At 38.8% G+C, this 13,628-nt stretch overlaps 1 protein-coding gene across 3 annotated transcripts in view; it reads right to left on the bottom strand.

Moving 5' to 3' along the window:
• Positions 1–13,628, bottom strand: part of LOC124612658 (structural maintenance of chromosomes protein 5) — a 160,850-nt gene that overhangs the window by 116,521 nt on the left and 30,701 nt on the right. For all 3 annotated transcript variants that reach the window (XM_047140977.1, XM_047140978.1, XM_047140979.1), the window contains one exon: positions 13,337–13,463. In XM_047140977.1, coding sequence (XP_046996933.1) covers positions 13,337–13,463 — 127 coding nt within the window. The remainder of the gene's footprint in view (positions 1–13,336; positions 13,464–13,628) is intronic.

Here is a 13,628-nt window from a genome sequence, read left to right as displayed (position 1 = left end):
ACTCTTATGGGGTGTGATGGTAACTGAAACATCCCCCAACTTGTCACAAACAAGTAACCTTCGTGACTGGGCAGAGGATGCCGTTTTCATCAATACTGACCCAGAGCATATTTTGGACAAGCCCTCCACCTCCCCAAACTTGTCCTCTAAATGCTCTACAAAGAACTGAGGCTTCGTTGACATTAAAGACTTGCCATCAGCTCTCGTACAAACTATGAACCAGGGTAAATAAGTGTCACTGCCATCCTGAGCCTTATGCTCCTCCAACGATGTGGTCAGGGAGGGGATCGATTTGGGATCGTATTTCTGATCGTTGAATTGAGCTCGAGAACGCTTTGAGACTGCCAGCGGCTGGCCACCAACAAGAGATGATGTACCACGCTTCATTGCGAGACATCCGCCCTGATGCCACCCACTCTGACCAAGGGCCCTCCGCACGGGCACTGCCCAGCCTCAGCAAGGGCCACCTGGCAGGGTGGCCATTGCCGGGAGTCCCAATGCCCCAGGGAGATAGGCATCTACACATTGGCATACGAGGGGAGTTAATGGCGCAGGCATCAGCAGAGCGATCCCTGTGTTGTCAGGGGGCTACAACCAACAGGGTACATGGCAGGCCTACCACAACGGACTGGCTACCGTGCTGGATATTAGGTGCAAGGAGTCCATGGTTGTCGTATCCGCAAAAAGCAACACTGCACAGTGCATGGCGGAAATCGCACCCAGGAATGTATCCTCCCCCAGGAGATGGAGAACGAGCGGGATGGCAATGCGACGACGCGAAAGATGGCTAAAGGTCTCAATGCACGATGGACACAATGCACCTTGTAAGGTGCTCTTCCCCAATTGGCTCGCTCTTCGGAAGAATAAAGAAATATGGAGGTCAAACCCAAGAGGGGATCATCACATACAGGCCGAAACGATTGAGACTACTTTTAGTTGCCTCTTATAACAGGCAGGAATACCGCTGGCCTATTCTAACCCCCGAACTTGCAGAGGGACTGCTGTGGTACATTGTAAACAGTGACAATGTTTGATAGTACTATTTTCTGTACTATCACACATTGTCACTGTTTACAGTGTACCACAGTCATGTAGAGCAAGTTCAGGCGAACAGTTTAATACAGGACACTTGTGGTTTATCAAGTCAGGAAACTACCTCAAATTGGCCTACAAAAACTACGTACGCTACAGCGCATGCACGTCAAGTGAGTTTTTCAACAACCTCGCGCTCTCTTCGCACAAACCATTAGCTCTAGAGAAAAAAACGAATAGGACCTTTTTTGTAGGAAATTTAATATTGTTTAATTTTGTACTGCGACAACACATTTTGACTGGAGGATGCAGTTTTCGAGTTATTCAAGAAAAAATGTACAAAAGTTATTTTAAATGTGTTCTATCTCGGAAACCATTTGGAATAGGGCATACGTCCATATGAAGTTTTTTGTTCAGAATTACTAATACTATCACCCCTCAAAGCATGTACCTTTCCTCCTGACTCACCCTGTATATACTGTCTACACTGCATCTCAAAGTATAATTTTAAGATCGTGTTACAGTGCATGATCTTTACATGTATACACACCTATCCCAGAATATCGCACACATTAAATTTGTAATGAAACACAATTAACAACCATGAAATTTTACTGATATTTGATTGATTGGAATGTAATTCATCAGCAATCAATGTAAAGGCCCAGCATTTTAGTTCATCTAAATAGTCTGTGAACAAAAGTTTTGTGAAATGATTTGTCTAAAAGTATGAAATAAAACATATTGGAGAAACATTTGATGCACCTCATTTACTGTCAATAATTTCTAACATCATTCAGATGCATGTCGAATGTTTCTCTGACCTATTTTATTTCCTTTAGACAGATCCGTTTCACAAAATATTTGACTACTTTCTTTTTTTATTTTCAAGTTTTATACAGATAGCATTATCTTATTGATACCTCATTTGCCTCCCTAGTGTCTACTGTTCTCAAAATTCCTAAACTGAATACTTGATTCAAAGGAAGCCTTTTTGGCAGTTTAAATATCACATCAACATATTTTTTTATGCGCAAGACATCTAGGCTTCAAAGAGATGAACTTTTCGGTACTTCACGTACACAGCTATATAGCAACAAGTGTTCATGAAATATTTCAATTTTTCTTATCAGTAATTAAGTTTTCCTTAATTACCCTGATTACTTTCAAGCAATTAAATATTTTCTTGCAATACTAGATCTCATGCTGGCCACTTTGATGCCCCATTTGCCAGTTTCTTACTATTTGTTTGGCTATGAAAATTTGTACAAAGCTCTTAATTTATAGGGAATCTTGTTTTAGCTCTGTTCAAACATTTGACCAAAACACTTCAAGTGTTAATCATATGATAAAATACATCATTTCTGCACACTGTCATTTCCAAAAAACCTCATTTTGACATCCTCAACCGTTTATGATATAAGATGATTTGTATGACTACCTGATTCCCAATGCATGGGAAACAATTTGGACATGACGCAAGCAAACTATCCGCAGATAGAATAAGCAATATTTGGGAGTGAAAAAGAATATCATTCCACTCTCAACTTTAAATACAACTTCAGTATGTTGGCTACATTTCATATGCAATAATGTATGGCTTAAAATCAACTATACGCAGAGTCTACACAATGCGATTTTACTTCTACAAACTCTTAAAAATTTCATGCAGTTGTTTACTTGTTCCATGCAGCACAGTAACTATGATGAATAACGAACATAAACTCAGTTCTTTATCAAGTGAAGATATCAAGCTGTAAAATGAGAAAGAATCAAATCTTTTAGCTGATAGTTTTCTTAAAATCGGATGATCGGCACGTCTGCTCCAGTGCTTTGCTGAGAAGACTTGTAGCTGTTGCTCTCATTGTCATGTGTGCTGCAGCGACAAGATTCAAACAGGTTTGAATTCAAAGACTGCATGTTATAGCAGATGGACATTGCTGACTTAGGACACTTCTGTAACTACATTTGCAGTTCTGTTTTGTCGTCTGTAGCTGATGCACGCTGTTGGTCGCTTCTGTCACTTGCACAAAACATGGCCTTAGACAACAGGGATTGACTTTTCCTCTAAATGTGCACCCAAGAATAGAACTTACCAAATACCACTCTTCAAAAATGTTTTCCCTCACCTCTGATTGTTCCAGATATTTTGGACACCGCATTTAGTTTTTCCTGTCGCAGCTCAAATGACTGTGAATACTAGAAAGGGCAAAAATGAAGTTCGTGAGCAAATATATTGCTAATAAATGTAAGGAACTTTATGTAACAGAAAGAAATGTATCTACAGATGAGCATACAGTTGGCTTCAAAGGCAGGGTTCAGTTCAAGTACTATAATCCAAAGCAACCTACAAAGTGGGGCATTCAAATTTTTTGTCTTTGTGACTCGAAATGTAGTTAAGTGTTTTCTCACATTCCATATTATGGCAAGGCAATGACTGACGAGTCTTATTCACCCTGATTTGCCATTTACCTCTTGAATAGGATTCATTTGGCAGAAGATTTGTATGTATGAGAGCACAAAGGACTAATATATAATAGAAAGCATCATGTAAGGTGTTGATACCTACACATACCATATGAAACTATGACACACACAATATGTAATATTATGTAATTGGATAGACAAAAAAAAATCTACTTACCAAGCAGCGGCAGAACACACACATAAAAGACTGTTGTAAACAAATGGATTAGCACATAAGCTAGAAAACAGACGACAGTTTCAACAAGTCAGATGATAACAGTGACTGACAAGAGAGGTAAATAAGGAGGAATGATGGCCACATGGGCTAATATGAGAATGAAAACAATCAATTATTGATAAAATTATTTAACTGAATATAATAGAAGGAAACATTTCACTTGGGAAAAAATATATCTAAAAACAAAGATGATGTGACTTACCAAATGAAAGCGCTGGCACGTCGATAGACACACAAACAAACACAAGCATACACACAAAATTCTAGCTTTCGCAACCAACGGTTGCCTCGTCAGGAAAGAGGGAAGGAGAGGGAAAGACGAAAGGATTTGGGTTTTAAGGGAGAGGGTAAGGAGTCATTCCAATCCCGGGAGCAGAAAGACTTACCTTAGGGGGAAAAAAGGACGGGTATACACTCGCGCGTGCGCGCGCGCACACACGCGCACACGCACACACACACACACACACACACACATACACACACACACACATATCCCAGTTTTGTGGTGCCAGATTATGAAAATGAGGCTAACAATTGTCTGGCGAAGAAATAATGACGTTAAAACCCGTGGGAAGCGGCTAAAAATTATCAGTGATGTGCGAAAAACGGAAATGGAAATAAAGCGAAAGTTATCAGAACTAGACGAAATGGTTGTTTAATAGGTGAAAGGAACTGTTTGTGGACTAGAAACGGTGGATTTTATAGCAGCGGTGGTACTGAAAGCGGAAAAAAATTTTTTGGTTATGGTTTGGAAGTGGGTGACGTATTGTTGAGTATATATAGGCGGGATAAAATTGTATAGTAGATTACGGTAAAAAGGAGAAGGTGAATACAAAGTGAAACTACTGGCAAAAACAAAAAGAGAAAATAAGACGACAGAAAAGATTTCGAAATGCAACAGTGACAATAACAAACGTAATTGTTGGGTTCAAATTAATGATATGAATATAATAGAAGGAAACATTCCACGTGGGAAAAAATATATCTAAAAACAAAGATGATGGGACTTATCAAACGAAAGCGCTGGCACGTCGTTAGACACACAAACAAACACAAACATACACACAAAATTCTAGCTTTCGCAACCAATGGTTGCCTCGTCAGGAAAGAGGGAAGGAGAGGGAAAGACGAAAGGATTTGGGTTTTAAGGGAGAGGGTAAGGAGTCATTCCAATCCCGGGAGCGGAAAGACTTACCTTAGGGGGAAAAAAGGACGGGTATACACTCGCGCGCACACACACACACACACACACACACACACACACACACACACACACACACACACACACACACACACACATATTAACTGGGATGTGTGTGTGTGTGTGTGTGTGTGTGTGTGTGTGTGTGGGCGCGCGCGCGCGAGCGAGTGTATACCCGTCCTTTCTTCCCCCTAACGTAAGTCTTTCCGCTCCTGGGATTGAAATGACTCCTTACCCTCTCCCTTAAAACCCAAATCCTTTCGTCTTTCCCTCTCCTCCCCTTTTCCTGACTAGGCAACCGTTGGTTGCGAAAGCTAGAATTTTGTGTGTATGTTTGTGTTTGTTTGTGTGTCTATCGACGCACCAGCGCTTTCGTTTGGTAAGTCACATCATCTTTGTTTTTAGATATAAATTATTTAATTGGTTACATAAAAAATCTACTCACCAAGCGGCAGCACAACACACACATAAAAGACTGTTGTAAATGAATGGATTAGCACATAAGGTGGAAAACATATGCCAGTTTGAACAAGACAGATGACAAGAAAGACTAAGACTGACAAGAGAGTTCAATAAGAAGGAATGATGACCATGTGGGCTAATATAACAACAAAAACAATCAATTATTGATAAAATTATCTGTCTTGTTCAAACTGTCATCTGTTTTATACCTTATGTGCTAATACATTTGCTTACAAGTCTTATGCGTGTGTTCTGCCACCACTTTGTGAGTAGATTTTTTGATCTATCCAATTAAATAATTTTACCATGATTGATTTTTTTTGTTACAATATGTAGTATTACCAGCATAAATGTTGAATAAATAAGAAACTTGAGTGAGCAGTTAAATTTGTAACATAGGAATGTATTAAGTGAATACAATGCCGAGGAAAAAAATTAGTACAGCCTTTTAGAGATCTCCAATTAACTCAAGAGTTATTGTTGCAACAATGCATATGGAGTACATGAAATGATTACATTTAAAGATCAATAGCACTTGCAGTTCTGAGGTACCATGTATGGACCCATGCTGAAACACCCACATTAGTACATGGTGTAGCCTCCACGGGCAGCAATGCAGGTGCTGACTCTGGCATCCAGTCGATCATGCAGATGGTGAATACTGTCCTGGAATATGCAATTCCATACCTGCTCAACCTGTTCATGTAGTTCCGTAATAGTTGTTGGCTGATGAGTCGCACGGGACACTTCTCATCCCTTCATATCCCAAACGTTCTTGATTTGAGGCGAGACCAAAGATTGTGTTGGCCAGGGAAGTTGCTACTTCTGTTGGAAGAACACATCCCCTTCCTGCTGCAATAACAGCGAAAGAACAAGTCTTAACAACATTCTGCATATACCAAGTACTGGTTAGCGTCCCCTCCAGAAACACCGAAGGTGTAAGAGTTGTAGCTTATCGTATCCCAGACCATATGGCCTGGCGTGGAGCCAGTGTGTCTTGGACGAATGCATTCTTTGAGACAGTGATTATCATCTCTACACTGTAACTGCGAACGACCATCATTTGTGTGCCGGCAGAATCCACTTTCATCGCTGAAGACCACAGCACACCATTCCATCTTCCAGAGTGATCCTCTGATGTTAGTCAACCAGGCAAGTCGTGCTTTGGTGCGAGTGGAAGATGGGCTATAGGTGTACGTGCCAATAGCCCCACAGCTATTAACCAGTTCGCAACAATTCATGTTGACATGTCTGGTCTCACAAGCCCTCTTACTTGCGCTGTGATAGCTGTACGATCTGCCACCACTGCCTTTACAATACAATAACCCTGGCAGGCATCTGGGTCTGTGTGGATGTCCAGAACCTCATCTACACGTGTAAGGATGTTCACGTGACCACTGATACAAGCACATTGCACAGCTGAAGCAGCACATCCAACTTTTGCGGCAGTTCTTCAAAGGGACATTCCACCACTTGGAAATTCACAATTTGAACCCTTTCAAACTCGCTCAGTTGGCTCTAGGACACAAATGCATCTCCATGGTATGGTTGCCTGCTTGCTTCTTACGTTTGCAACACATTGAACCTTCTAGCTGTGAGCATTCCCTATTAAAGGAGAGACACAGATGGCACTCTGGTAACTATGGCACAATGCTATGCTATCAATTGAAAGACAACAATGAAATCATCAGTACATCTACCATCCCTCAGGTGGCATATGCCATCATAGCATCAAAATCTACGTCATCTTTCCCGTTGTATTAATTTTTTCTTCATTTTTCCGGCAGTGTGTATAAAATATTTAAGAGTAAAAAGGGCACCAAAAATCCTTTATAATGAAACACAATGTACAACTGACTTAAAAATCTTTGTAATAAATAACATGCTGTCTGTGTATAATGAAAGAGAAAGAAAATTAGATTGTTGGGAGCAAGAACAACCATTCCACCTTATTCTTTCTAAAAAATTTCATAATGTTATGTAAATGGAAAAGTTTATAGCAGAGCAGGTGTTTTTTTCCGTTATGGAACAGTCAACTATTTGACACACATTTGCTACAAGGAGTAGGCTAATACAACATAAAGTTAAAAAAAAGTTAAAGCTTGGGGGTTTGTATGTGTAAGTGGGGAGTGACATCTTACCTTATTAAACTGAATTAAGAGGCAAGGTTGCTAACAGTGTTACTCCGAATAAAATCTGATACATTAATGTGAAATAGAAAAATTACTTTCCAGGATTCTACTATTAAGTTCCCTGACATGAAAATAGTGATGCAAATGTTACACGATTAGTACATTGCATTTCCTTATGTATACTTTTCACTGAGGAAGTGGTTTGTCTTGTGTTCTGATACATGATTTGAGAGAAGTTACAGTAAATGTACTGGAAAAAACAATATCTAGGTATCTACACAGACTTCGCTTTAAATGGGAATGTAGGTTTTGAACAGTTTTCCATTTTTGAGGCAAATGCTAGATGCTTACTATGGTGTCACTGTCCTAGACTGATGTCATTTCTTAATCATCATAATTACAGAATATTTTCACAGTACCGAAGTTCCATTCAAATGTGCCACCCCGGTTGAATATTTCGTGAGACATTTAGTTACATGATATAACTGCAACACTGAGACACCATTTAGGTCTCCTATATACGTACATAAGTTGAATGCAAACATACTGTCATTATGCTCTCATATTACTTACCTGATGCAAATATTTTTGTTCTGCAAAGTAAGTACTGAAATAATCTTTGGTAAGAAAACTGAGTATTATCTACTACGCGATTATGATGAAGAAAGATTATGGTGAAAGGTCAACTATTTTCTGTAAGGTATTAGCCAATCAAATCATTAAAAAATATGAGAGAGGTAACGGATTGCTATTAACTCCCTGTTGACACAATCATTGGGTTTAGTTCTGAAAAAGTAATGGGTATCGCTAACTGCAAGCTTTCACACCAATATCAGCAGATTCCACACCATCTCTAAACTTGCTTAGGAACTACATAAAATGAAAATGTATATGACAGGAATAATTATGCCATCTAGGAAAAATGTTTCACCTATTGTCAAAAAGAAGCAGCTTCAGAAATGTGATCTGTGTGCCGATCAATATGTAAATAACACATATGTGTCTCTTTCCACAACAGAAAGTTAGCAACAATGTTGAATGCATTCTCTAGTCCTGAAACAGAGTTGATAACTGGTTACAGAAAGAAACAGCCTGCCTAGTTTGAGAAACTTACAGTTATTTTAGAACACACAAAGTTTATGGGAGGGGTGGACAGCACTTATCAGTACTGTGGGTGTTATGGATTTATAAGGATATTGTACAAATGATGGAAAAATTTTTCTTCTTGTTTGTAGAAGTTGCAACTGTAAACATCAACACCCTTTACTTAACAAATGATGAGGAGAGAGGAAAGAGGAGTAAGGAGAGAAGGGGTAGACAGATCTTTCCTATATCAGAAATCTCATCACACAGCTTGTGGGCACTCTTAGGAATAGAATTTCAAAGACGAGAAGAAACCGTGGGTCAGGTGTTAGTTGATTACCAGGGCTCCCAAAAGTTTTAATTGTTTTACACTGTTTGTCAAGTGAGGAGATGTAGGACTATGCTTGGTAATTGTTACCCTCACTCAGTACATGCTCAGCAAATGCAGAGTCATAATGCTGCAACCTCCAGCTGTGTTCAGGTTCTGCCAACCTAATTGCTATGTGTCTCCTAACAGACAAACATACAACTTATCACAATCAAGACACGTAATTTTGCATAACTACTATAGGCTAGTAGTTGGGTCTTATCTTTGTTATTGAAAACACACTGGGCTGTGGTGTTCCTCGCATAGTAGGAAATCCTATAGTTGCAATATTTCAGCATTTTGGTTACACTCTGCAATACCTGTCCTAGGTATAGGATAGTACAGCAGAGAGAGTATAGAGCATAGTTTTCAATTTTTGTGTTCTGTGCAATATGTAGTCAATCAGGTCAGGATTGTAGCCATCGGTTGAGGCAATACATTTTACTGTGACTAACTCTGTTTTGAAATCTCCTTTAAATGTGAGAACAGGTGAAAAGCTGCATGTTTTTTGTGCTAGTGGGTGTTGTGAGCAAGGGTCTACTGCTGTGTCTGTAGTTGCAGTTTTTCTATAAACCTTGAAACAGCGTGTGTTTGTGTATTGATATCAATGGTTAGTATTAAGAATTTTATATTTACATTTGTTGCCAAACTTCATTGTGAACTGAATGTTTTTATGTTGGCTGTTAAAGCAATGAAGGAAAGAAAAAAAGAAAAAACACGCGTTCAGTTGTCTTGTACTGTCTATGTGGACAGACACTACATCATCTACATATCTGAACCAGTACTTAAATTATGCACCCAAAGGTTCTTTATTGAAGAAATAGTGATCAAAATGGTCTATGAATATTTCTGCCAGAAGTGGGCTAAGAGGTGACTACATACCAAAGCCAACCTACTGTTTGTACAAAGTACCTTGGAACTGGAATTGTGCTAAGCATGCTTGAGTGGCCAGACGCAAGTCATCCACTTCCACAGGGTTGAGACTAGATCTGTACATTAGCTCTGTCAGTATATTAACATATTAATCTACTTTTGTGTTGGAAAAAAACTGCAGCACCAAACGATGCTACTTTAATACTGAGTGAGGTGGATAAGTCTTATTTTATTTACAAGGTTAACAGAGTTTGAAATACCATTTGAATTTTTTTCTTACTTTTAATTTATGTGGCCAATTTGCTCACAAGTTTAGCTGACAGATCTGTGAATGAAGAGACAACTGGACATATCATTACATCATATATGCACAGTTTTGGAAGCCTTTACGATACAGGAGAAACTGGGTTCATGTTAACTGGTAGCTTTGCTTCAACATCATAAAATATACTTTTGCAATAATTAGTTATACATTTAACCTCATCTTTGAATAACTTAGTATGGGCTTTGGGAGGGACTAGGAAGCATGCAGCAGTCAGGAAATCAATGACTTTTCTCAAATGATCACACTTCTTCAGGAGCACAATAGTGTTGCTTTAATCTAAATTATGGTTGTGATGTCTTGCTGACGTAATGTCCATTTAAAGATCCTAAGGGTGTGAAAATCTACAACCTGTGGGGCATTATACCCAAATATTGTACCTTTCTTTAGTGCAACTTCTGTTTTGCAGTAGTGTCTCTAAATAAAGCATAATCAATATCTACCTCCAACACTACTGATTGTTTTTCTGATAGAAGATGGGAAAGAACATATTTGAAACATTTCTCAATTTTATTTTGTCCATTTGTAGGAAAGACTCAGACTAACAGGTTAATGACACATGTGAAAAAAATACATTAACACTGTAGAACATACACAACATTGTGCTTTCCATTTATGTTAACACATGTTACTATTGTAATCCTGCTGAATATTCCAACTGATCAACCAATATAAACATGCTTATATCTGGTGAGGTCAATAGGTGTAGTGTGGAAAGATACAACTGGTGGTGCCAGATCATGTGACGAAATACCTGTGACAGATTATAAAGGGCATCCATGGGCCGCCATGGTCTCACTAATCTACTGACAAATGACCCTGCGCAACATGGTTTCTCCCGGACTGTGATTTGGATTGTTACCTACTGTCAGTGTTTGACTATCAAACAGACTTGCCTGCACGCCTAATGCCGTAGTGTCTTCGCTCATTATTCAACGTGAACACAACGATGGCAATTGGGTGCACAGGGAGTGCAGATTGTATTCGAGTGCTTCCCATTTGCACCTAAAAACAGTGTTCTCCTGCACTAAGATGTGGGTTTTTTTTAACAAATTTCCAGAGTGCTGTATTGGCCAAGAGGTATCCACCTTTAGAAGTTTTCTTGTTTGTGTATATCAGAAGATCTGGAAACTCTTACTTTCTGTGATTTATTTGTACACAATTTGTGCTTAATAAAATCTGTTTGGTTGAAGCAGCAGACATACAACAATCTCTGTAGTCCAAATAGAGAATTGGTTAAGTACTTTTTTGTCTCCATTAAAATACTTTTTGATGTTAATACAGGGTGTACATAAAGTCCGGGAACACTTTCAATTATTTATTGCACAAGAACGAAACATCGTACAGATATCATACATATGTCATTTTGAAGAAAAACCCTGAAAGTTCCCCCCCCCCCCCCCCCCATTTGTGTATCGCCACAGCACAGTTTGGTAATTTGCCAATAGTCAGCGCTAGTCGCAAACATAATGAGTTCAGGTGCGAAGCGAGCTTTCTGCTACAGAAGGGGACAGCTGTTTCATGAAATGGCCTCCCCAATCACCAGATCTCACTCCGTGTGACTTTTTTCTGTAGGTACACACCACATGATGTAACAGAGCTCCGGGTGAGAATATGGGAAGTGACTGCCACAGTCAACGGTGCCATGCTGAGATGGGTATGGCAAGAATTCGATTACCATATTGACGTCTGCCGGGTCACATATTGAATGTTTGTAAAAAAAAAATGAGTCTCTCTTCAAAATTCAATATGTATGACATCTGTGCAATGTTTAGTTATTGTGCAATAAATAATTTAAAGTGTTCCCGGACTTTATGTACATCCTACATATGTATCTTCTTAGCAAAAACAACTCATTGGCTTGTGCTAACCTTGTTCTATTATCATTCACTCTCTTCTCATTTGACACAATGAAACTTCTTAAGATGACAGAATTCTTTTACAATGGTCAGCTTTCCTCCTCCCAACCGAGCATACACATCTTTTTCATCTGCAAAGCATTTTATGATTTAAGTTTACTATTTTTATTTTCATTTTACATCTCTCAAAATTACATGTGGTTCAAAAGTTCTAACACCTACTCCATAACTTTTAATTTTTTGTCACCAGGGCAATGTTATCTGGAAACTGTATTCCATTAACTTTGACCCCCTTTACAATCTTCACTTTAAATACTTTAACAGTTTTCTCAATGGATATACCAGAAAAAGTGATGATAATACACAGCTTTGTCCCAGTTCTGTGGAAAGTTTTGTTTCTAGTCTTCATTATCCTAATTTTGTTCCTTCTTTAATAAAGCATGGAAATTATTCTATGGTCTCAATAATCTACTCTGAGATTTCTGAGAGTTTTGAACAGTACTTCCGAACATTCCTCCATAATAGCCCCAATGTTCCTCCATAAAAGCTCCAATGTTCCTCCATAAAAGATTTCTCAGTGTCTATGAATGAATGATGAGTGAATCACTCATTGCTAAAACTTTCTCCATTGTTAGTCTATGGCTTAATATGACTTCCTAGGTGCCCAAAACATCAAACCCAGCACCAGCATTTTGTCTACTGCATTAGATCCCTTTAAAGAAGTCCCATGTACGGAGTACTCCATCTATTTTCAGCTTGAAGTTATTTTTTAGCTGGGGCTCTTCTGTTTACCTCAAATCCAATTCATAAAAGTCAAGTGGGAAGCAGTTAAGTTAATGTGGAGATTAGCAGCACATGGCTCTAACTAGATATCAAAAAAGGTATAAAAGTATAAGCAGCTTACTAAAAGTGCCTTTAACTAACTCAAAATGGGGGACGAGCGAGCACAAATTTGTATTTGCTGGCATGCCCACATAAGCCTACATAAATGACACCCAAAGAACTCCTCAAAGTTTTGTTAACCTCCCACAATGCTCCTAAGACAAACTACTTAGAAAAAAAACATACGCGCGCACGCACACACCATCATTGTCAACAACTGTATAAACTGTTCTGTGCAAGACTGCAATTCAGGGAGCTGTGTAAGTGTTCCTACAATGTGTAAATCCAATTCACACCACAAGGTGGTGAGCAGATGAATGAAGATACAGTAAATGGAACTAATGTAAATCAATATCCTGACAAAAAATTATACATGCTGAAGCTTGGAATTGGACTTCATAAAACATATTCTTACATACCTGGAATTTGTTTGTTCATCATTCTCCACTGCTGCTTGATATTCATTTATTTTCTTTTCATATTCCTTTATTTCTTTAGTCAAACATTTCAGCTGTTCATGCATTTGGGCCAATTTCTTTTCACCTCCTTGAACAATAAAACATGTCACCTATCAGTAAAAAAAAATAACCATTTGAAAGTTCCTGGCAGATTAAAGCTGTGTGCCACACCAGGACCTGAAACTGGGACCTAGGTCTTCCACAGACTAATTACCTATCAACTGAGCTATCCAAGCACAGCCCATGACCTGCC

Source organism: Schistocerca americana, chromosome 4 (genome assembly GCF_021461395.2).
Source record: "Schistocerca americana isolate TAMUIC-IGC-003095 chromosome 4, iqSchAmer2.1, whole genome shotgun sequence".
NCBI classification, from domain to species: Eukaryota; Metazoa; Arthropoda; class Insecta; order Orthoptera; family Acrididae; genus Schistocerca; species Schistocerca americana.
Note: the sequence above shows the minus strand (reverse complement) of the source record. Positions and strands in the feature narration are given on the sequence as shown.